We start from the raw sequence: 26,140 nt of genomic DNA, 5'->3' as shown, positions 1-26,140 counted from the left end.
GTAGAGCCTATGTTATAATTAGAAATGGAGAAAGTGAGTGGTTTGAGGTAAAGATGGGACTTCACCAGGGCTGTGGAATGGTGCCTTGGCTGTTCAATTTATACATGGATAGGGTGGTGCAAGAGGTAAACGCAAGGTTAAAGGGCCAGGGATTGGAGATGGTTAAAGAAAATGGAGAAAAATGGGAGATAAGCCAGTTGTTGTTTGCTGATGACACTGTGCTTGTGGCAGGATCAGAGGAAGGATTAAGGAAGTTAGTGATGGAGTTTGGGAAGGTGTACGAAAGAAGGAAGTTGAAGATAAATGTGGGTAAAAGTAAGGTGATGAGATGTACAAAGGGAGAATGTGGCAGTGAACTGGAAGTGAGTATTAAGGGAGAGAGACTGGAGGAAGTGGGTAGCTTTAGATACTTGGCTGCGAATGTGGCGGGAAAGGGAGGAGTGGGGGTGGAGGTAGAATGTAGATTGAGAGAAGCAGTAAATACCTTGGGAGATTAAAAGGCATAATGAGAAATAGTCATGGGAGAAAAGAAGAGTTTAAATGTGTTTGAGATTAAATGTCTGAGAGGTATGGTAGGGGTTACTAGGCTGGATAGAGTGAGAAACAAGGAGGTGAGGAATAGAGTGGGGGTAGAACTGGAGTTGGGAGATAGGGTTGATGAAAGCATATTAAGATGGTCTGGACACATGGAAAGAATGAATGAAGAAAGATTAGTAAAAAAAAAGTGTGGAGGGCAAAAGTGGAGGGAGCGGACATGAGGGGGCAACCAAGGATGAGATGAATGGAGTAAATGGGGTATTGGGAAAGAGGGGAATATCTGTTGAGGAAGGGAGAAGACGCAGGACAGGGGTGAGTAGAGAATGGTTGTGTATGGATGATGCTGTGATGCATGGAAGGGAGTGGGTGGGGGATGGGGTGTATTTACCTAGTTGTATTCTACGGGAAGGGGAGCTATGCTCGTGGTGTCCCGTCTTCATATCTCATTTTATCTAAACTATTTTTAAAATTATGTATTGTTTTTGCACACACCACTTTCTCATCTAACTTCTGTGAAGGAGTATGTGTGAATGATGTTTTGATGCAGCCTGAAGGGATTTCTTCCTGTTTTTTTTTTATATATATTAGAGAGGATTTTGCCAATTAAATGAAGAGGCCTTGCTGTGGATGTACTGTCTCTTGCTACATTCCTTCTGACCCAGGGCAGTGGGCGAGATGCAGGGATGACCCCTCATCCAGGAGGAGCCAAGAAAAGAGAGAGGGAGGGGTAGTGAATGGGAGTGGAGTATGTGTGGATGAAATGGGTGGGAGTGGATTTATGCCTTTGACTTTGGCTACCTCCCTTGTAAGGAGGAAAAAGCTGTTGGTATATGTATGTAGAAAGGAGACATTTAAATGTGTTTGAAGTGAAAAATCTAGGGAGTATGGTGAGTGTTATGACGATGGATAAAATAAGACATGAGGTGAGAAGGTGAGTAGGGGTGGAAAGGAACCTGGCAGATAGGGTGGACGAAAGAATACTGAGATAATTTGGGCACATGGAAAGAATAAGTGAAGAAAGACTGACAAAAAAGAGTGTGGAAGACAGAGGGGGACAGAATGAACTTAAGAGGAAGACCAAAAATTAGACGGATGGATTGGGTGAAGGGGACCTTGAATAAAAGGGAGTTGTATGTTGTGCAGGGAAGGGAGGTTAGAGATAGGTGTGAATGGAGAATATCTGTGAATAGATGATATATTGAAGTAGCCTGAAAGGATTTCTCCTTGTCTTGTCTAATTATGTATGATGGGATTAAGATAAAGGGTCGCCGTGTAGATGAACTAGTGGAGGTAAACCAACCTAAGCTATTGGGCCTTGCTGTAGGTGTGCTTTATTTTGCTTCATTACTTCTGACCTGGACAGTGGGCTGGAGGGCAGGGATAGCCCTTCATCCATGGGGAGCAAAGCTAAAGGAGAAATAAATGGGTGGTAGATAGGTGTGGGATAGATGAACAGTGGGTGCATGCCTTGGCTGACTATCTCCCTTATCAGAAGGAAAAGACTTTATGTATACAGATAGATAAGACAGACAGACTATTGAACACATGTAACTAGCAATACAGTGCAAATAGGCAATTCAATTATAACTGCTTATACTAATTTAAAGGGACTTTCCTCCCTAGTGTTCATAAATATACAAGAAACTGCATCCCCTGTGGGCCCTTTCAATCACTCCTACATAGGGACTCCAATTTTAAGCAATGACACAGGAAACCTGTTCTTGTGATTGACAGTTTTTAATCTTAAACTTGATGAAGGAGTAGAGTATGCACTGGTATTCTGAACATCTTATCAAAAAATTAATTACAGAAAAAAAGAGGTGAGTTTTTTATGTATGCCTGCAGAAAAACTGATGCTAAATATTTACACATTTGTGTGTATATAAGAACATTCCTTTGTGTGGTGTTCCATAGCTTATATCTCACCTCACCTGGTGGGGCCACATCCCCTCTCATTAGACCAAATAACTGCCAAGGAGGGGGGGGGGGAATGGCCCAAGTCTCTACAGGGTACGCCAATCACATGGACAGGTATACAGGCAATAATTTTATGTAATGTGGGATTGGTTTTGTGTTCCCTGGTATATGTCAGGTTGTATGTTGGTTTATAGTCTTGTTTGGATTGACTGTAAGTTTCTCTAGATTGGCAAAGTTTTTGGGTAGGGTTGGGTGGATTAAAATGAAGGGGTAACTAAAATAGTTGCTGCAAATGACTGTGGAATGTAGCTGTTGTGTTTTGCACATTGATGCGGGGATTTTGTGTTTTTCTGTGTTTCAATGATGGAGAGGGGTTTAGGAAAGAATGTATTGGTGTAAAGGTACTCTAAATAATTCATTAAAATAATCATTACAAGATCCTCTTCATTTTGTCCTCCACACCCACCCTCTCCCACACACTTCTCTTTTGAAACCATATGATTTTCCTAATATCACATACATCACCAATTTGTATATATCTTCCTATCTTTTCTTGCAACCTCTCTCTCTCTATACCAGTCTTCACCTCATCTTGACCACCATTACAGCTGTCATTACTTATTCTAACTTTATTTCACATTTGTGGCAATCATCCATTCTAGATTCTGCTCTGTGATATGGCATTAAGGGTCAGGCAGTTTAATTGGGTGGATGAGTTCAAATTTCACCAAGGAGACCTGCTGGAGAAGGAGTCTGGGTATCCTAGGCTTCCTACCACCCCCTTTAGTGTTACATCTATCATCCTCTTTAGTGTAATAGCATGTCACTTGTTACTTACCTGTTCTTTATTTTTTGGGGCTCCCTCAGTCCCATGCAAGTGTAGCAGTCACCCACCCCTCACTTGAATGACATCTAGCATTAGCCAAAATATGTTGTGAACAAACGGTCATCATTATTATATGACTAATGAAGTGTTTGAAAATGGTATCTGCCAACAAACAAGGCAGAGAAAACAACATGTATTTACCTAGTTGTATTTTACGGGAAGGGGAGCTATGCTCGTGGTGTCCCGTCTTCATATCTCATTTTATCTAAACTATTTTTAAATTCATGTATTGTTTTTGCACACACCACTTTCTCATCTAACTTGTTCCAACTGTCTATTACTCTGTGAGGAAAGCTGTTCTTTTTCACATCTCTTCTATAGCTGTCTTTCTTGATTTTCTTTCCGTGTCCTCTTGTATGTGAAAACAATAGGATTTATTTTCACATCAAGTATCTTATGCCAAACTGTTAAAGTCATTAAATACTCCCATCCCCTCAACAGGTGACATACAGCTGTGATGAAGGCATGGCCTTCCCAAATGCCACTGCTAATGTCTCCTTCACATGCCTGGAGGGAAACTGGACAGGTGTTGACCAGGAGTTCCTTAACTGCATGGAACGTAAGTAAATAACAGAACACAAGTCAACTACATACAACATAGGTTAAGGAGTCTCCCCAGAGACACACTTTCACCCAGGCTATATCCCCATATTCAAAGAACCCATTGGCTGACACTTGGGCTCTGAACCAGATCCCAGGTCTCTATCAACTTTGACTATATTTTTTCCTTTTTTTTCATAGAAAGCCAGCTAACAACCAGTGAATGTTCTCCCATACTGACAACACAGATGATCGTCCAGTGTTTCTTCCCAGAGAGGGTCCAAAGATTGTTACTAGCCACTGTGGGGCTATGAGCTTCCAGTCAATGAAACTCAAGGCAACAGTAATTGTTATGATGCCAGGCACCTGGAGAACCTAGTCCGTGGCTCTGAATACATTGAACTATGCTCAGCAAAAATTATTCTCAATGAACTGGCATTTTTTTCACCATATAAACTAGGATAAAAAACAGCTAGAGATAATATTTGGAAAACATTTTTACATCAAAATATGGCTGCACCAGCCAGGAACCCATGCTAGAATTGGTCATGGCTTCCTTAATTTGGTTCCTCCTCTTTCAGTGTGTAGCACAGGACCTCCAGAGGGTCCCGATCGAACTACATCAGACTGGGATGAGGAGACCCGTTGGGTGAACACAGAGGTAACCTTCACCTGCAACGACAATCGAACAGACTTGAATGGCACCAATAGCACCTCAACCATTTGTAATGGCACTGACTGGGTGTCTTTTGATGAGGATTTCGAATGTGTTGACCGTAAGTATAGGGTATTATGTTACATGCAGATCCCACCACCTTTACACACAGAATATGTATGTATTTACCTAGTTGTACCTAGTTGTATTTCATGGGAAGGGGAGCTATGCTCGTGGTGTCCCATCTTCGTATCTCGTTTTATCTAGACTGTTTTTAACTTCGTGTATCGTTTTTACTCACACCACATTTTCATTTAACTTGTTCCAAATGTCTATTACCCTGTGGGGAAAGCTGTTCTTTTTTAGATCTCTTATATAACTGTTTTTCTTGATTTTCTTTCTGTGTCCCCTTGTATCTCTACTATCCCATTTCATTAGATCCTCTCTATCAATAATTTCTATGCCTTTCATGATTCTATAAATAGTCATCAAGTCTCCTCTCTCTTTTCTTTGCTCTAATGTCTGTAGCTCAAGTTTTGCTAGTCTCTCTTCATATGATAGTTCTGAGAGTGTTGGTGACAATTTCGTAATTGCTCTTTGTATTCTTTCAAGTTTTGTTATACATTATTTTGTACTTGGTGACCACATCGTTGCTGCATGCTCAAATCTTGGTCTTGTCAAAGTGATTAGTATTTTCTTCACCATTTCTTCATCCAGGTATTTAAATGTCACTTCGATTGTTCTTATTAAATTAAAAGATTCTCCAAAAATTTTGATTATATGTTTCTCAGGGGACATATTCATAATAATGACTCCCAGGTCCTTCTCATTTTCTACTTAAATTCTTCCTCTCCCAATTTATATGATCCTACTATTCTTTTTTTACTTTTTCCAAATTCCATTATACTACACTTCTTAATATTGAATTCCATCTCCCACTTCCTACTCCATTCCCATACTTTATAAAGATCACTCTGTAGTGACTCACTATCTTCTTCAGTGTACACTTTTTTAAACAATTTTGCATCATCCGTAAAGAAGCTAATATAACTTTCAATTCCTTTATCCATATCATTAATATATATATATATATATATAGCAAACATTATTGGGGCCAGAACTGTTCCTTGTGGAACTCCACTTATCACTTCATCCCAATTAGAGTGTTTGTCTCTTATCACCACTCTCATTTTTCTTTCATGCAAGAAGTCTTCCATCCACTTCAGCAGTTTGCCCTGTATTCCTCCTACAGTTTCTAATTTCTTTAGCAATTTCTTATGTGGCACCTTACCAAAAGCTTTTTTCAGGTCTAGAAGTGCACAATCAGCCCATTCATCTTTCTTGTATTACATCTATTAGCCTTGAATAGAGACACATCAAGTTTGTGACGCATGATCGGCCTTGTCTAAATCCAAATTACCTTGGATTTAGTGCGTTGATTTTTTCCAAATGCCATACCCATCTAATTTTGATCATTCACAAATTTTAGCTATCACACTTATAAGAGAGACAGGTCTATAGTTAGTAGGGTCTTCCTTGTTTCCCTCTTTATATGTTGGTACTATATTTGCTCTTTTCCAATCTTCTGGAAATTTTCCTTCTTTCAATGAACTACTTATTAGACTATGTATTTTATCTGTTAGTTCATTCCTGCATTCTCTCAAAATCTAGTTTGCCATTTCTTCTGGTCCATGCGATTTTCTGACATCAAGATTACTCAAGTGATTCATTTTTTCATTCCTTGTTACATTTATTGCTTTCATAGGTGGACTTTCTCTCCTCCCATTCGATATCTTTTAGTTGTATGTTCTCCCTCATAAACACCGATTTAAGATGCTTATTCATAATTTCTGCCATTTCTATTTCCTCTTTGTATTCATCTCCTCCTTGTCATAGTTTCTCTAATTCTTGTTTGTTTTTTAGTTTGTTGTTTACAATTCTGTAAAATAGATTTGGTTGATCTTTACATTTTTCTATGACATCTTTTTCGCATTTTCCCTTTTCTTCTCCGCACATTTGTACATATTCATTTCTATAACTAGTATGTATTTTCCATTTTACAGGTCTTTTGTATTTCTTCAATTTGGTCCAAGCTTTATCCCTTTTGTCTTTTAACTCCATACATCTTTTGTTGTACTAATACTTTACATATCCTTTTCCTTGTTTTCGTCTTTGAACATACTTTCCCACTCCATCTTTATAAATTGTTGTCAAAATATTCCATTTCTCTTCTACTGTTGTTTCCTCCTTGTGTATCCTTTCCCAGTCTGCTTTTTGAGAGAATTCTCTTATTTTATCAAAATTTGCTTTTCCATACATCCATCTTCCCTTTCTATATTGTTCGTTTTTTTCCATGTATTTTTCCTCATTTAGTTCCAGTTCAACCAATAAGTGGTCACTTTTACTTACTGGTGTCTTATATTCAATCTTGTCCACTATATCGGGTTCTGATGTGATTATTAGGTCTAGTCTCGATGGTTCTTCCTCATTTCTATACCTAGTATTCTCTTGTATCCATTGCGTTATTGTATGTTCTATAATCATATCAAGTAGTACATTTCCCCACAGGTCATCTCCACCTTTCACTGTCATCTCTTCCCAGCAGATTTCTTTACAATTAAAGTCACCCATTATAACTATTCTTCCTCCATCTTCCATTATCTTATTTAGTGTTATTCTTGTGTCTCCTAACATATTTTTGTGTTCTCTCTCTTCCCATGAAGCTGTTTTAGGAGGCACATAATTTACTACAAACTTCCTGCTCTTCCCATCCCTGTCCTCCACTTCTATCATAATCATCTCTACTCTATTCTTTCCATATGTGACATTCCTCACATTTTTATACTTCTTAGGAACATAACTCCACCCCCTTGTTTTGCCTCTCTGTTTCTAATCAAATAATTATATGCACCATATCCTACACTGTTGGGTGGTAGTGGACCTTTCAATTTTCTCTACAATTCCCATTATGTCCGGTTCTTTTTCCTTCAGGTAATCATTCAGTTTGTTCAGGCCTGTTATTAAGCCATCTATGTTTGTGTAAGACACTTTTAATTTTCTGCTACTTCTGTCGTGCTGTTTCCCTTCCGTTTTTCTCTATGAACCATTTACCATTTCCTTACTTTCATATCCACTACTCTCCAATAGAATTCCTCTTTTTCTGACTATTCTTTTCTAGTTTTTTCCTTAGCTTCTAGTCTTTTTTTCTCATCCTCTCATTCCTCTTTTTATCCATACCTGTTTATATTGCTCACTGTCTGCTAGTTTCCTTGTTTTTGTTAAGATATTCTCTGCTGTCGTTTGTGACCTGAATTTAATCTTAATTGGTCTAGTCTTATCTGTACTATATTTCCCAAGTCTATACATCTCTTCAATTTGTTTCATGATTTCAGGTTCATCTTCCTGAACTAATTCTAGTAAACTGCTTACATTTTCTTTTTCCTCTTTGATTCTTGTGGTTCTATTTAGGTTATACTTCTCTTCCATTCCTAATATAATTATACATTTCTTTTTATCTGCTAAGTCTCTTACTATATTTTCCTTCTGTCTCATCACTTTAATAACTGAGTCTTCACTTTGTTCTTTCATTTGCTGTTTTATTATGTCAGTAAATGCAACTTTACTGTTCTTTTGGATTTTTTTCCAACCCTGTGCTTTTTTTGCTATGGACTCTTTATTCTCTTTATTATTCCTCTTTAATTCCTCATTCTCATCTTTTACTTCTTTTAACTGTCGTTTTAATTCTTCTATTTCTACAGTTAGGTTTTTGTTCACCTTCTCTAGTTCTTCTAATTTTTCAACTCTCTGCGAAATCTTTGATATTTTACCGAACCTACTCTCCCATTGTTTGGTCATTTTCTCAAGTTTTTCCTCTAGTCTTTCTAATCGGGGGAGGTTGGTATCCTCCCTCCCCCCTCATTAAATCCCTGGAAATTGTTATCTTTACCTTCCATTGTGCTGCTCTTATCTACATTTCTAATCTTTACATTTTTGTTAATCCCATCTCCAAAATCATCAGTCCTTTTCTTGTTTACAAGACGTTTGGCCTCCTGGACCAAGTCCTCCCCTTCCTCATTTCCTTCCATTTCCCTCAATAATCCCTCCCCTTCTCCTTTTTTCTCACCTTCCCACTACACCACATGCTTTCCCCTTCCCTGTGAATACAATAAGGTACTTCCTTGGCATTGGGATCCTCATAAATTTCATTTTTTCTTCGGAACACCAATCTTCGCCGTCCATCTGACAAATGTGTCTGCGTGTGTGCGTGTACAACACTGAATGGGTCCCAGTGAGTAGCAATACATTTTTATCAACCACAATGTACTTTAATTCTAAGCCATCAACATCAATGTCTCTCTTGATGGAGCAATGGCCTAAGTCACTACAGCACTGGTCATGTGCTAGCCGTAGGTTCGAGTCCTCGGTCGTACCATGTTTCAATTTCTGCATGTTGCCTTCACGGAGCTTCTGATGTTGCTGGCTTAGAATTAAAGTGCACTGTGGTTGATAATATATATACATATATATATATATATATATATATATATATATATATATATATATATATACAGTATATATATATATATATATATATATATATATATATACATATATATATATACATATCACTTGGACAAAATGTAGTGGCACATTTGTAAATAATAATCACAAAGAACCCACAGTCGGAATAAAAGGAAACTTAGAAGAAATTATAACTTCTATATTTTGGCTAATAGCTATAGCCCTCTTCAGGAAAGTGCAGGTTACAAGAAATTGCAGAGACATAAGTACAATTGAGATATGAGTAGAAGGTGAACACGCACAGCTAAAAAACAGGGTAATCCATCGCACAGGGCAGAGTCAGAGGTGCTTTTAATTCATTTCCCAACAAGCGTCTCACAGTTGCCTACCATTACCCTAACACTGTACACAAACAAATTAATAATGTTCATCAAAGGTTAAAGGGAACTAAGGCCCCAGGAGTGTATAGCCTTCCTTGTAAAGATTGTGATTTAGTGTACCTTGGTCAGACCGGAAGGGATCTTAATACCAGATTAACACAGCACAAAAGATCCATTAGGTATGCCCAGGAAAATTCCGCTGTGTTCCATCATGTCAGTACCAAAAATCACAGTCTTGACTAGGACAACGCCTTTTTTTTTCTTTTTTTTGTCTAAATCCAACTGTAGCTTTAGAAGAATTTTTTTTAATCTGCCTTAATCAAATAATGTATGAACTTGAACATCTCCAAAGGTCAATGGTCCCCGGACATAATCTCACGGCTAGCTGTGAGCCGTCTGGTTAAGAATTTTAACCCTCCTGAACTCACTCCCTCACCAATCTTGACCCTGCTTCCCTTCTGATTTCACACCTCCACCTACATATCCCTTCACCTCTGACTCCACCCTGCGCATCGGATTGTCCTGTTTGTAGCTCTGCGTGTTCCCCTTCTACTCATATCTCAATTGTACTTATATCTCTGCAAATTCTTGTAACCTGTACTTTCCTGAAGAGGGTTATAGCTATTAGCCGGCATATAGAAGTTATACGTTCTTCTAAGTTTCCTTTTATTCCAACTGTGTGTTCTTCGTGATTATTGTTTACAAATGTGCCACTGCATTTTGTCCAAGTGGTATATATATGTGTATATATATATATATATATATATATATATATATATATATATATATATCATATATATATACATATATAATGTTTACCTAATCTGCAGAGTATTCTCAACTGTCCTCACAATTCTGAGATCATCTTCCAACAACTCCAAGTCTTAGGCCAAAATCTGTATTAAATCTATAATTATCCTTTGCTGCACCAAATAATAATACACTGCTTCCTCACTAAATTTTGTGTTTAATATATATTCCTATTCAAAAATGAAAGTGTCAGCTGTATTTCTAAGAGATGTAGACTATTCTTGTCATGCACTATGATTCAGCACACACGTGATCCTTATTTACTAACAATATTGATATTGACAGCATTTCTATTATCAATAACTATGACCTTCTATTATTAACAATTATGACCTTTCCTATTTTTCAGTATCAACCAAAATATTTCTAGATATTTTTCTGAGGCATCCGATATCACAATGTTATGATTAGTGTAGATAAAAATTTTGGTAATTTTCATTGTGCAGAGCTTTCTTAACTGCTATCAATCACATTAAAGCTCAAATAGACAAAAGAAAAAGAATGCCTGCCCTTTATCATTAAGCACAGATGAGTTTCCCCTTAAATGAATTAAATCACTTAGCACACAAAGAAAGATGTAGAAAAAGGATCTTCACTAAGAGTCAAATGAATTTGCTTGACAGTTTGCAGAATATATATATATGAAGGATCCCTACCATGTATGGGTTTTATCATTGGTCATCTTTGCTTTTGCAGTTTGCAAGGACCCCATCCCTTCGAATCCTATAGGAGGCATGAATGACTTCACAGGGGATCGCCTCTGGGGTGCAACATTGAACTTCTCCTGCCCGGGGACAGAGTTTGTAAATGGGGACGAAGTTGTCACCGTGGAGTGCCTCAATGGAACCTGGACTCCTTCCACTTTTCCACTTTGCAGATGTAACCTTTTCTAACTCTCCAGCTTGACCCTTGTCTGTGTATTTGTTTGTTAACATTCCTCTATATTTATCTGATCATAAGCTCAATCATTAGTGTGTTTCCATTATTTGTTTATTCAGTTATTTATTGACTTAGTTGGTCACCTATTAGTTTATTACCAGGTTCTGTACTTGCCTAAACTTTACTTGTTTATTTATTCTACTAGTTCATTCATTTATCTACCACACATATGAATCTCATTACTTAACTTTAGGGGTCTGCATTCATGATGACAGAGAGATATAGTCTGTTTGTGGGGGAAAGAGGGTTTGCTAAGGAATCTTGCTCCTGAGAGCTGGGTGGGCTCATTCTTCAATGAAAGGACTTGAGGACAAAGTCCTACACCCCTTATTTTATACTGGAAAAACAATATTTTCTGCCACCTAAATATTTTCAAAAGGGTCAGACTTCCTTAAAATCTAATTATTTTAGTCATGTATATATAAATTTAAAATTTCTCCTGTCAGTGTACTTTAATGATGTAAACCAGTTGAAGAATCACTCCCTCCAACTGCAGGAATACATTTTTTTTTTTTTTCCAGTATGTCTTGAACCACCTCCCAAAACCCCCGATGATGGCAGCTGGAACTTCAATGGAGTTAGACTCTTTAACACAAGTATCCAGTACACCTGTCCTGGGAGTGTCTTCCAGACCAACAAGGCAGAGGTGATTGTCACATGTGAAGAGATTGATGGGGAAGGGACCTGGATACCAGGAGATGTGCCCCTCTGCAAAAAAATAGGTCTGTGCAATCCTTTTAACTTTTAAATCTCATTAGTGATACAAACACACTCACAGACACACACATTCGTCGGATGGACAGCGAAGATTGGAGTTCCGAAGAAAAAGTGAAATTTTAGTGGATCTCAATGTCAAAGAAGTACCTTATTGTATTTACAGGGAAGGGGAAAGCTCATGGTGTAGTGGGAAGGTGATAAAAAAGAAGGGGAGGGATTACTAAGGGAAATGGAAGGAAATGAGGAAGGGAAGGACTTGGTCCAGGAGGCCAGGCATCTTGTAAACAAGAAAAGGACTGATGATGATTTTGGTGATGACGGGATTAACAAAAATGTAAAGATTAGAAATATAGATAAGAGCAGCACAATGGAAGGTGAAGATAATAATTTCCAGGGATTTAATGACGGGGGGGGGGGGGGTATACCAACCTCTCCCGATTAGCAAGACTAGAGGAAAAACTTGAGAAAATGACCGAACATTGGGAGAGTAGGTTCAGTAAAATGGCAGAGATTGCGCAGAGAGTTGACAAATTGGAAGAATTAGAGAAGGTGAACAAAAACCTAACTAAAGAAATAGAAGAATTAAAAAGACAGTTAAAAGAAGTAAAAGATGAGAATGAGGAATTAAAGAAGAAGAACAAAGAGAATAAAGAGTCCCCGGCAAAAGAAGCACAGGGTTGGAAAAAATCCAAAAGAACAGTAAAGTTGCATTTACTGACATAATAAAACAGCAAATGAAAGAACAAACTGAAGACTCAGTTATTAAAGTGATGAGACAGAAGGAGAATACAGTAAGAGACTTAGCAGTTAAAAAGAAATGTATAATTATATTAGGAATGGAAGAGAAGTATAATCTTAATAGAACCACAAGAATCAAAGAGGAATTAGTTCCAGAAGATGAACCTGAAATCATGAAACAAATTGAAGAGATGTTTAGACTCGGAAAATATAGTACAGATAAGGCCAGACCAATGAAGATTAAATTCAGGTCACAAACGACAGCAGAGAATATCTTAGCAAAAACAGGGAAACAAGCAAACAGTGAACAATATAAAAAGGTATGGATAAAAAGAGAAATGAATAGAAAGGAAAGAGAGGAGAAAAAAATTAAAAGACAAGAAGCTACGGAAAAAAACGAGAACAGATCAGAGACAGAAAAAGAGAAATTCTGTTGGTGAGTAGTGAATATGAAAGTGAGGAGATGGACCATACCAGAGAAAAACAAAAGGGAAACAGAAAATACAATGGAAGTAGCGGAAAATTAAGAGTGTCTTACACAAATATAGATGGATTAATAACAGGATTGAGTGAGCTGAATGATAATCTGAAGGAAAAAGCACTGCACATAATGGGAATTGTAGAAACAAAATTAAAAGGACCACTACCACCCAACAGTGTAGGACATGATGCATATAATTATTGGATTAGAAACAGAGAGACAAAACAAGGGGGTGGAGTTATGTTCCTGACTAAGAAAGATATAAATGTGAGGAGTGTCACATATGGAAAGAATACAGTAGAGAAGATTATGATCGAAGTGGAAGACAGAGATAAGAAGAGCAGAAAGTTTGTGATAAATTATGTGCCTCCAAAAACAGCCTCATGGGAAGAGAGTGAACATAAAAGTATGTTAGAAGACATAAGGATAACATTAGATAAGATAATGGAAGATGGAGGAAGAATAGTTATGATGGGCGACTTTAATTGCAAAGAAATCTGCTGGGAAAAGATGACAGTAAAGGGTGGAGACGGCTCATAGGTAAATGTTCTACTCGAGATGATTATTGACCATACAATGACACAATGGATACAGGAGAACACTAGGTATAGAAATGAAGAAGAACCATCGAGACTAGACCTAATAATCACATCTGAACTTAAAATATTGGAAAAGATTGTATATAAAACACCAATAAGTAAAAGTGACCACATACTGATTGAACTGGAACTAAATGAGGAAAAATACATGAAAAGAAATGAACAATATAGAAAAGGAAGAATGATGTATGAAAAAAAATTGATAAAATAAGAGAATTCTTTCAAAAAGAAAACTGGGAGAGAATATACAAAGAAGAAAGAGCAGTGGAAGAGAAATGGAATATTTTGACAAAAAATTATAAAAAAGAAGTGGAAAAGTATGTCCCAAGACAAAAACAAGAAAAAGAATAGGTAAAGTGCTGGTACAACAAAACTTGTAGGGAGTTAAAAGACAGAAGAGATAAAGCCAGGACCAAATGGAAGAAAGACAAAGGACCTGAAAAATGGAAAATATATACTTGTTATAGAAATGAATATGTACAAGTGTGCAGAAACGAAAAGAGAAAATATGAAAAAGATGTCATAGGAAAATGTAAAGATCAACCAAAACTATTTTACAGATTTGTAAACAACAAACTGAAAAACAAACAAGATTTAGAGAAATTACGACAAGGAGTTGAATACACAGAGGAAATAGAAATGGCAGAAATTATGAACAAGCATTTTAAATCAGTATTTACAAGGGAGAACATACAACCTGGAGAGATTGAATGGGAAAAGAAAGTCCCCCCTATGAAAGAAATAGAAGTAACAAAGAATGAAATAATGAAACAATTGAGTAATCTTGATGTCAGAAAATTGCATGGACCAGATGAAATAGCAAACTGGATTTTGAAAGAATGCAGGAATCAACTGGCAGATAAAATACATAGCATAATAAACAGTTCCTTGAAAGAAGGAAAAGTTCCAAAGGATTGGAAAAAAGCAAATATAGTACCTATATATAAAGGGGGAAATAAAGAAGACCCTACCAACTATAGACCAGTCTCTCTAACAAGTACAATAGCAAAAATTTGTGAAAGAATTGTCAAAAGTAGATGGGTAAAGTATTTGGAAAAAAACAATGTGCAAAATCCAAGGCAATTTGGATTCAGACAAGAACGATCATGCGTCACCAATTTATTATCTTTCTATTCAAGGCTAATAGATATAATACAAGAAAGAGATGGATGGGCTGATTGTGCATTTCTAGACCTAAAAAAAGCTTTTGACAAAGTACCACATAAGAAGTTGCTTAAGAAATTAGAAACTGAAGGAGGAATACAGGGAAAATTGCTTAAATGGATGGAAGACTTTTTGTAAGAAAGAAAAATGAGAGTGGTGATAAGAGACACTCAAATTGGGATGAAGTAATAAGTGGTGTTCCACAAGGAACAGTTCTGGCCCCAATAATGTTTGCTATATATATTAACGATATGGATGAAGGAATTGAAAGTTATATGAGCTTCTTTGCAGATGATGTAAAAGTATTAAAAAAGTAAACACGGAAGAAGATTGTGAGTCAATACAGAGTGATCTCAATAAAGTATGGGAATGGAGTAGGAAGTAGGAGATGGAGTTCAATACTAAGAAGTGTAGTATAATGGAATTTGGAAAAAGCAAAAAAAGAATAATAGGATCATATAAATTGGTAGAAGAAAGAATAAAAAAAGTTGAAAATGAGAAGGACCTGGGAGTCATTATTATATGTCACCTGAGAAACATATAAATAAGATTTTTGGAGAAACTTGTAATTTAATAAGAACAATTAAAGTGGCATTTACATAACTGGATGAAGAAATGGTGAAGAAAATACTAATCACTTTGATAAGACCAAGATTGGAACATCCAGCAATGATGTGGTCACCAAGTACAAAAAAATGTATAACAAGACTTGAAAGAATACAAAGAGCAATTACAAAATCGGCACCAACACTCTCAAAACTATCATATGAAGAGAGACTAGCAAAACTTGAATTACAGACACTAGAGCAAAGAAGAGAGAGAGGAGATTTGATAGCTATTTACAGAATCATGAAAGGCATAGAAATTACTGATAGAGAGAATCTGATAAAATGGGATGATAGAAATACAAGAGGACACGGAAAGAAAACAAAAAAAGACAGCTATAGAAGAGATCTGAAAAATAACAGCTTTCCTCACAGAGTAATAGACAGTTGGAACAAGTTAGATGAGAAAGTGGTGTGTGCAAAAACAATACATGAATTTAAAAATAGTTTAGATAAAATGAGATATGAAGACGGGACACCACGAGCATAGCTCCCCTTCCCGTAAAATACAACTAGGTAAATACAACTACGTAAATACATATATATAGGTAAACGTCGACTTACGACGGCCGCGACTTACGATTGTTCGACTTTACGATGACGACGACGATATGATAATTTAACCCCTTCCATACGGTGCCGCACACGTAGGCGTCATGAGGAGCAAGTGGATTCGCAACGCTGCCATATCGGCGTCTTGATTATATTTATTGTAGTCGCCCCTGTGTTTTTACATTCTCTCAAATGTGCCTGAATCCCATTCTCTGTGGTTTTCAAAATTCGCGGGTGAGAGAGAGAACGATCGATATAAGCGGTGACTATATTTTATGATGCGAGTATTATTACGTCACGTCGTACGGCTGGCATTGGCTGCTGCCCGCAAGATTTAAGTTCCGTACTGAAAATACATATTATAGTGTTTGAATATGGTAAAAAGGATAAAAATAATTAAATAAACTACTGTACATGTTTAATAGGCTATATTCAGTATCTCTGGTGGTTAATATACAGGTAGGCTAGGTACAGTGACCACGGAACAGTGATACACAAATTGGGGATAGACTTACGATGAAATCGTCTTACGATGGCTCTATCGAAACCTAATGCCATCGTAAGTCGACGTTTACCTGTATATATATATGTATGTATTGAAATAATTTTATTTATACATGCCCATATATACTGTATATGTATATATATATATATATATATATATATATATATATATATATATATATATATATATATATGTATATATACACATATGAGGCCCCGCATGGAGAAGTGTCCCATGCGACACAATGGCCGGTTTTGAGTTACGCACATATAACACTATTTTGCGCCGGCCGAGCGAGCATGATGTTTTACCACTTTGTTTTAGGAGCGTTTCGACCATATTGCAGGTCACGTTTTGTCCTTTCCGACATGCTCGGATTAAAGTAGAAGGGCCAAAATAGTGTTATATGTGCGTAACTCAAAACCGGCCATTGTGTCGCATGGGACACTTCTCCACGCGGGGCCTCATATATGTATGTATGTATTGAAATAATTTTATTTATACATGCCCATATATATATATATATATATATATATATATATATATATATATATATATATATATATATAGATATATATATATATATATATATATATATATATATATATATACATATAAGGCTGTTGCCAACGGGTCTATCAATAGAAACACTATGTAAGGATGGAGCCTTTATTAATACAATGTTAGAAGGCTCTGTCTTCACGTGATAATTTCAATGAATATACTGATTAGTAGATGTAGATGTAGACACAATGTGATACCATTGCTGAATCATCATACACTATACATATATATATATATATATATATATATATATATATATATATGCAAAATTACATATACGCCCAATGAATTATTTCAAACAAATATGTTCTAAATATCAGATGTACAGTACTTATGTGGATACTAATATATTTTATTTTTTACTCCGGTGTTTGCTGACCTGACCTGAACACGAGTTCCAGCGAACTTCATATAAACCAGAGGAGGTATCATCATGATCTATTGGTCTTATGTTTTCAGGAGCAAACATTACCCTGTGATGACATGTCATTTATGCCTTTTTTACCCATATCCTTACACCCTAATATTTCCTTCTTTGAATGCGGATGAAGTGGAACCTACTTGTGTGCCTGCTGTAGCTGATGTATGCATGTTTTTGTGTTCGCATGTGTGTAAATAAGAGATATTGTGAGAGGAATCCTGTAATGGAAATAAAAATTTGTTAATAAAAGTGCAGTGGTTTAATTTTGTCCTTCAGAGGAAGAAATGGGCAATTGGCTGTTGTTTATGTACTTATTCATCACTAGTTTATTTACTAAGATATTATTGGATTTGTGTTCTCTAGGAGGTTGTCCTTGGGGTTATCACAATGGCACACGTTTCACCATTGCCGACAGTTGAAAGTTTGTTTGAGTAAAAACAACTTCGATTACAATATCTCATTTTTCAAATATCCAAATACCAAATTATCTTCAGAAGATTTAAGTCTCGAGTCTGTTGCCCAGCTGATGCCATATTGGCAAAGGTCATTGCAGTTGAACTCTGCAGTTAAAGAAATAAAAAAAACAAAAGTTCAATTAAATGAATATATGAAAACTTAGGGAAATAAAATATAATTTTAAAAAATCTTATAAGGTGGCATGCTTTCTGTTGTGTTGACTTGTTTAAAAATCACAACTTATCATCTACCAATTTGTTAATGTGTTTGACCATCTGTTCCATATTTGAATGTTTGTGACCTATCCTGACCTTGCAGTTCTTTTTCCATGACAATTTTGTTGTGTTTCCCACGTAAATAAGAAAATAATATAAAATAGATAAATAAGTCTACATGTACCAAATTACAATATTTAGCCCCCCAAAAAATATCAGTAGCCCCGCCAAACTCTCAAACTCATATGTTTGTATTTTTCTGTCATTTTTTGTATACACTGACTGTCAGAATAGAACTGCAAGTTAGTTTGCTGCAAACATATGTCCTTAATCTATTATCTTGTAACTTGATGCCACCTGCACATGTTTGTACTGCATGATGTCCAATGCACTGTTGGCCCTGACTGATGATCATTGTGTCTGATGGCTCGGCAGTGGTGTCACAACACTGTTGTGTTACTGTTTCTGTAAGTGCTATACAAAATTAGTAATTTTCATTACATTCACTTCCTCTGCCAAATATTCAGCAAGTCCCCCACCCCCCAAGTCATAAATTCTGACTATGGGCCTGGGCCAAAGCCGATATCTATATCGCATGGGCAACATTTGTTTTGCGCAATTAGGGATAATTACATTGGATTGGGTTAGGTTGGGTCATGCTGCCACAGGCAGATGTGTGCTCAGGTTGTAGCGCGTCCTTTTTGATGCCACGTGGTCAATCCTCTTGGTTCGTACATAGATTTGGTCCTCGAGAAACTGCTTCCAGACACTCCCTCATTATCCTCACTTTCACATATCATCAACTCAGCCTTATACCAGTAATCCATACGCTGTGGCGTAATCGGAAGCGTTCTGGTCTCGTATTCGCTTAGTTCTGGGTTCAAGTCCCATACTTTTCTCCGATTCCCAGCAGCGACTATTACTACCTGGCCCACCAGTACCTGAAGTACATACTGTAGGTCAAAGATAACGGCTTTGGCCGTAGCTAAATGCCTCCTGGCGCATACTTCATTAGGTGGATGATATTATTCCATGAATAACAAGTCTTACACTATGTGAGACACCACGTGACCTACAAACACGCATTTGTGAATATCACAAGGGCATTAGAAACAATGCTGCTACTTATGTGTGTCACGACCAACCTATGAGCTAGTTTATTCGGGAAAAAAAATTAAGGCCGTGCGAAGCTCGTACGACCGACAAAGAGTTCAGGCAGGATAAAAATTTTCATTAAAGTTAATTATTATTTACAATAGTAAAACAGACACAAACAACATAAATTGAGATAGAATAAGAAAAATGTAGCAATGCACATCAAGCACCAGATTCTAAATGCATATATGTTACACGAATTATATATGGGTACCTAAACAGTTACCAGGTAGAGAAGCTAATTGTGCGCTTGTATGTAGCACGTAAGAACAGGTGGGTGAAATGAAGTCTTGATTATGGTGTAGACGAGTCTTAATTCTGGTTGCTAGAAGTCGCACCAACAGAAAGTCGTCTGGTCCAATCTTCAAGCCTCGGGAACAAAGGCAACTAGTGACCATCACTAGTGGTGGTCACTAGTTGCCTAGTGTGAAAGTCTCGGGCAACTACAAGCAACCAGTGACTGTCACCGAGTTGTGGAATCCTTTCTCATCATCCCATTAGTCAAAAAAATGGCATCAATGGAGGAGGTGCTTCTGATGGCTTTGCTGGTCAAGAAAAAGAGACGGTCGGTGGCAGCAACTGCCAATGACGGTCACTTGTTACTGGAGCGGGCAACAGCCATAGCCTGTTGCGCAACCGGGCAACCGCAGTGACCTGGTGTGAAAGGCTCAATTAAATAATGGTAGGCAACTAGTGACGGTCACTAGTTGCCTATTGTGAAAGGGGCCTTAGAGTTCGTATTCTACGTCTTTGTATTCCATATAATTACCTCCGAGCGAAACACCATACACTCAATACTGGTTTCGTCTTCAAATGGTGTTTAATATGCCAAAAACTGTTGCCAGTTGCCATCCTCAAACACAACAAAGAATGGAAAGGGGTAAATGCCACAACTCCTGGGTACGAAAATATGGTTCTTAGAGTGCTTGATGTTAAGAGGCAAAATAGCTTACACATGGCACCACCATTTCCCCCTTTCGATTCTAGACGCCTTAAATGTAATTGGGGAAAATAGAAAATAACAAATAAAAGGTTGTGCAGGACAGATGAAGGATACCCATGCAGATGGACAACCATCAGGGTATAAGAACATATGAATGAAGGAGACCATAAGGCCTACACTAGGCAGTTCCATGTCCATTACCACCTGTGATCCCTATCCATGAAGTTGTCTAACCGTGTCTTAAAACAAATGATAGTTTCAGTGCTCACTACATGGTTACTAAGTCTATTCCATTCGTTGACGATCCTCTTATTAAACCAATTCTTGCCTATTTCCTTCTTAAATCTAAATTTGTCCAATTTAAATAAATTACTGTGAGGCGTGCTCTATTGTCTCAATATGATGACCTTGTTTGCATCACACTTGTGAAAGCCTTTGATCCACTTAAACAACTCTTTTAGATCACCCCACACTCTGCGTCTTTCCAGAGAGTGAGGTTAAGGTGTCTAAGCCTCTCTTCGTAAGGTAAATTTCTGAGCCCATGTATCATTTTGTTTATTCTCCTCTGTAATGTTTCTAGTGAATTGGTGTCCGTTCTATAAGACAGAGATCAAAACTGTACCACATAGTCAAGGATGGGTCTAACTAAAGGAAAATAGAGTTTGATAATTACCTCTGCACTTCTATCCATAACTGTCCTAGCAATGAAACCTATATTCCTGGCGCTAATACACTAGAACTCTCAAATCTCTCTCGCACTCGGTTTTCTCTAAATACGTGTTATCTAAGCTATATCTAATTTCAGGGTTGTGTAGCCCTACGTTTAACACGCTGCACTTTGAGATATTGAAGTTCATTTGCCATTTCACCGACCATGTGAACAATTTGTTAAGATCATCCTGCAGAATCTCGGCGTCGTCTCCTGACCTAATTAGGCATCCTATTTTAGTGTCGTCCGCAAACTTACTAACATCACTATTAATCCCATTGTCCAAGTCGTTTATGTACATAATGAACAATAAGGGGCCCAAAACCGAGCCCTGGAGGACCCCACTAGAAACACTCACTCATCTGGATTTTACACCATTTATGGTGACCCGCTGTTTTCTGTCACTGATCCAAGCTCTAATTCATTCTAACACTTTTCCTCCTATGCCATGGACTTTGATTTTATTTAGTAGTCTCTGGTGGGGCACCTTGTCGAACGTTTTGCTAAAGTCAAAGTAAATAACATCACAACTATCACTGTTATCTGACGCCTTATATACTTTAGTGTAAAAGGATAGAAGATTAGTCACATATGACTTACCCTTGGAGAAACCATGCTGTAAAAAAAAAAAAAAAAAAAAAATTTTTTTTTTTTTTTATCGCGGTTTTATATATATATATATATATATATTGTTACGAAAGCGGCCCCTATTGCATCCTGTCGACATCGTGACATCGGAGATGACGCTTTCGTCGTGATCCTTGGCGCCAAAGATGGACGCCACCTGGAAGCACGTGACGTCGAGCAGCGACTGTGATTGGTCGAGGCGTGCTTGGCGGGACTGCGTGGGCACGCTATCCCGGGGAGGAGGCAGACGAGCAGGACAGGTGACGGGAGAAGGCGTCGTGGTTCTCGCTCGGATTATTATTGCGTTTGTAAGCTGTAGCGAGGCTTCAAGTAGCCTTTCGAGGGCTGGCAAGTGACCCGAGGTGCCTCCTACAGCCCAGTATTCTTTTGTAGTGGCTCTGTGTAAATAGAGGATATAAGTCTACTTTGCGTTTTCGTCGCCTTGAGAACTCACCACGGGACGAGGTGGCGAGTGTGAGCGGGCGAAGCTCGCTCGAAACATTACCGTCACGTCTCTTAAGTGCAACGGACCCATGAATTGAAATCGGGTGACAAACCTCCAGTCTCCTGGGGGGGGGTTCGTTACAGTGGTGTCAGAAGTGGGATCTGTAAGTGTAAGTGCATTTTAAGTGCGTCGCGGTGATCTATCGAGTGTGAGCGGGAAAAGCCGCGATCATTTTGTCGTGACAGGTGACAGGTCCAAAGTGTTGTGCCCAGGTAAGTGGTATTGTGGTCGTTTTCAGTGCCGTAGAGTTATTACACTAGCATGGCTAATATGGAAACCACACTAGCAGACGTTATAAGGGCTATGGCGGAGCAAGGAAGGACACAGCACGCTGAACTGCAAGCAATGGTGAACCATGCTTTATCGGAGCAAGGAAGAGCACAGCAAGCCGAAATTCAAGCTGTGGCGAACCGTGTTGACAGTGTGTTCAAACAGGTGTTTGGACTCGTTAAGGAGGAGTGCTCGCGGGTGAAAGGAGAAGTTTTAGAGGCAGTTTTCACCAGGGACGAGGTGAAGGGAGAGGTGGAAAAAGTGGCCAGTGACCTTAGGAGGTATGTGGATGAAGTTGTGGCAGCACAAGTGCCCCCTGCCCTCTTCCGGCATGAGGATACGCTGCCCCGGGAGAGTGAGCAAGCTAGCGAGGCGGAAGATAGTGACGAGGACGAAGCTAAGAGTCGGCACGAAGGACTCAAGAGCCGTTCTCCATTGGCAAAGGCGTTTCCGTCTCCCCCAGGTGCCCCGGCGAATGTTTTGTCGCCTCCGCCATCCCCGCCAGCCTCGGTAAAGTCGGGCCTCTCGGCTGCCAGCTCCACGTCACGGAGGCTAGGGAGTGGGACGAGGCGCCGCCCGCAGGAGTTCGACGGGACAGTGTCTTGGGAAGCGTACAAGACACAGTTCGAGCTCCTGGCTAGCGCCCACCAGTGGAGTCGACCTGAGATGGCCATGCAGCTTGTGTGGGCGCTCAAAGGCCCAGCGTTGGAAGTCCTGAACCAACTACCAGCCACCCAGCGGAGCTCCTATAGTAAGGTGACGGCGGCGTTGGAGAGGAGGTACGGGCATCAGCATCAAACTGAGGTGTTCAGGACAAGGTTCCGGGCCCGGGTAAGAGGCCCGGGAGAGACCCTGACACGCTTAGCGCAGGATTTGGAGGTATTGGTGCGCCGTGCGTACCCGGAGGCCAGTGAGGAGATGATCACCATTCTCTTGCGGGATCAGTTTGTTGACGCTATCGATAACCAGCAGCTGAGGATATACGTCCAGCAGGCGCACCCCAAGGACCTACAGGAGGCCCTGGCGAGGGGCCTGGAGATGGAGTCGTTTCTCCGGATTACGCGGGAGCGACCCAGCTGGAACAGTGACTCATACAAGGTGAGAGCAAAGAAGGGGAAAGTGGACAAATCCCCCTCTAGACCTGCATCACCCTCAGGTGAGTTCTGGGGTAAATGCTACTCGTGTGGGCAACAAGGGCATTCCAAAAAGTACTGCCCGCAGGGAACGCACGGCGGAAAGGCTGTCGGTGCTGGAGCAGGGCCGCATCGGTACAAACCCTGTTGCTGGAGTTGTGGTGAGGGGTATAAGACGGCAGGGTGTGCCATCGTCTCCGACAAGGATAGCAAGAAGGTAGCGGGAAACTGGGAGGGGCTGGCGGAAGGGGTCGAATACCAGCCGGAAGACGGGAGACCCCAGTCCGTTTAAGTTGCCGCGCCGAGGGCGCCCGGACCGTTCAGGTAGGCGGGCAAGTGGACGGTAAGTCTTGCTGCTTCACGGTGGACTCGGGCGCAGAACGCACCTTCGTGCAGGACGGCATGGTGGCAACTGGACGACCCCCGGTGGCCCAGCAACAGCTGTGTGGGATTACGGGGCACTGCACGCAGCTGAGGGGACCAGTGCATGCCAGGGTAACGGTTGGCAACACTGAGGAGCATCTTCCTGTTTTTGTAGCTGACGTCGGGGAGAACTTGCTCGGTCTAGACTACCTCCAGCAAAGCAGGGCGGTGCTGGATTTCGGGGAGATGACCATGTCGGTCGGAGGTGACGTGGTGCCGCTTAGGGAGGGCGCCGTTGACGCAGAGGAAGCCCACACTGTACCACCACCCGAAACCAGCCACCGTTGCCGTCTAAGTGAGGAGCAGGAAGGGGAAAGCCTGGGCCCGGACGAGGGTGGTGGACAGGCGACTATGATCACGGAAGGTCACTTCGAGGACACGCAGGGGGGTAACACTGAAGTCCCACCTCATCTGCAGGATCTATTGCAGAGGAGCTCGGTATGTCTGTCTGGGGAACAGGTTGACGAGGTGAGGAAAGTGTTGACACGGTATGCAGACGTCTTCTCGAAGGGGGATACCGACCTGGGCCGGACCAGCCTGGTGAAACACCGCATACACACAGGGGATAGTCAGCCGGTCAAGCTGCCGCCCCGAAGGATCGCACCCGCCCGTCGGCTGGAAGTGGAGAAAGCCGTGGAGGAACTGCGCGCACAAGGGGTAATTGAAAAGTCGGCTAGTCCCTGGAGTGCGGCCGTCGTACTCGTTAAGAAGAAGGATGGGTCCACCAGGTGTTGTGTGGACTATCGGGGCCTTAACGCGGTGACAACCAAGGACTCGTACCCTCTACCGAGGGTGGATGACACTCTTGACGCGCTCGCGGGAGCCCAGTGGTTCTCGACCTTGGACTTGAAGTCTGGTTACCATCAAGTGGAGGTAGCGGAGGAGGACAGAGAGAAGACAGCCTTCTCGTATGGGCAGGGGCTATATCAATTCAAAGTGATGAGTTTTGGCCTAGTGAATGCCCCGGCAACCTTTGAGCGCCTGATGGAGCGTGTGTTGGATGGGCTGCTCTGGAAAAGCGCCCTGGTATATTTAGACGATGTGCTAGTGTATGGGAATTCATTTGAGTGTGCTCTGGAAAGGCTTAAGGTAGTATTGGATAGGTTTAGGGCAGCAAAGGTGAAACTCAGCCCGAAGAAGTGCTGCCTTTTTCAGAGGGAGGTTCCTTTTCTGGGGCACATAGTGAGTAGTGAGGGGGTGAAAACAGACCCTGGTAAGGTAGAGTCGGTTAAGGAGTGGCCGGTTCCGCGCAGTGTGACGGAAGTGCGCGGGTTTATTGGTTTGTGTACGTACTACAGGCGGTTCGTCAAGGGGTTCGCACAAATCGCAGTTCCACTCCACCACTTGACTCGGAAAGGGGCCTCCTTTCACTGGAGTGAAGAATGTCAACGGGCCTTTGATACATTGAAGGAGGCTCTCGCTAACTCCCCTGTGTTGCCGTACCCGGACCCCACGAGACCGTACGTGTTGGATTGTGACGCAAGTGCTGAGGGAGTAGGGGCTGTCTTGTCTCAGGAGAAAGATGGACAGGAGTGGGTCGTATCCTACTTTAGCAGGAAGTTCTCAGCACCAGAGAGGAATTATTGCGTCACCCGTAAGGAGTTGTTGGCGGTGATTCTGGCGATTGATCACTTCCATCCTTACCTGTACGGGGCCAAGTTCAAGATTAGGACCGACCACGCCGCTCTGAGGTGGCTCAAAAACCTCAGAAATCCGGAGGGGCAGTTGGCTAGGTGGATTGGGAAGCTGGAGCAGCACGACTACCACATCGAGTATCGGCCAGGGAACATGCATAACAATGCTGACAGCCTGAGCCGCCGTCCCTGCGATAGCGACTGTAAGCATTGTAGCCGCCGTGAAACGGAACCTGTGAGCGTGAAGGCTGCTGCTCTTGCTGTTGACACGAAGTGGGGAGAGGACCTCAGGCAGGCCCAGCGAGATGACGCTGATATTGGGCCCATAGTGACACTGAGGGAGGAGGGTGAAGAAAAACCGCCTTGGGAAAGTGTGGCACCGCTAAGCCCGGCAGCGAAGGCGTTGTGGCAACAATGGTCAGTGTTGCGAGTGAGTGAGGGTGTGCTGCAGCGGCAGTGGCACTCGTGTGACGGCAGTATATCCTTCTGGCAAACCATTGTTCCCATTAGTAGGAGGGAAGCGTTAGTGCGCGAGGCTC

The 26,140-nt window shown here is 40.5% G+C and overlaps 2 protein-coding genes across 2 annotated transcripts in view; both read left to right on the top strand.

Moving 5' to 3' along the window:
- Positions 1 to 13,491, top strand: part of LOC143032604 (uncharacterized) — a 204,340-nt gene extending 190,849 nt beyond the window's left edge. Inside the window, exons 25-28 of the mRNA XM_076197475.1 lie at positions 3,782 to 3,899; positions 4,462 to 4,656; positions 10,943 to 11,125; positions 11,707 to 13,491. Of these exons, the coding sequence (XP_076053590.1) occupies positions 3,782 to 3,899; positions 4,462 to 4,656; positions 10,943 to 11,125; positions 11,707 to 11,933 (723 nt within the window). The 3' untranslated portion in view covers positions 11,934 to 13,491. The remainder of the gene's footprint in view (positions 1 to 3,781; positions 3,900 to 4,461; positions 4,657 to 10,942; positions 11,126 to 11,706) is intronic.
- An 8,206-nt stretch (positions 13,492 to 21,697) lies between these two features.
- On the top strand, positions 21,698 to 23,836 carry LOC143032819 (uncharacterized). Its single transcript, XM_076197896.1, has one exon. It carries the CDS (start codon positions 22,403 to 22,405, stop codon positions 23,834 to 23,836), a length of 1,434 nt encoding a protein of 477 aa, XP_076054011.1. The 5' UTR covers positions 21,698 to 22,402.
- Positions 23,837 to 26,140: the final 2,304 nt, after the last annotated feature.

The sequence above is a fragment of the Oratosquilla oratoria genome, chromosome 14, assembly GCF_046742065.1.
Source record: "Oratosquilla oratoria isolate Oo_2021 chromosome 14, ASM4674206v1, whole genome shotgun sequence".
Lineage (NCBI taxonomy): Eukaryota > Metazoa > Arthropoda > Malacostraca > Stomatopoda > Squillidae > Oratosquilla > Oratosquilla oratoria.
Note: the sequence above shows the minus strand (reverse complement) of the source record. Positions and strands in the feature narration are given on the sequence as shown.

Excerpts from the sequence above, each read along its gene's own strand:
- LOC143032819 (XM_076197896.1), top strand. The coding sequence starts at position 22,403 with ATGGCTAATATGGAAACCACACTAGCAGACGTTATAAGGGCTATGGCG.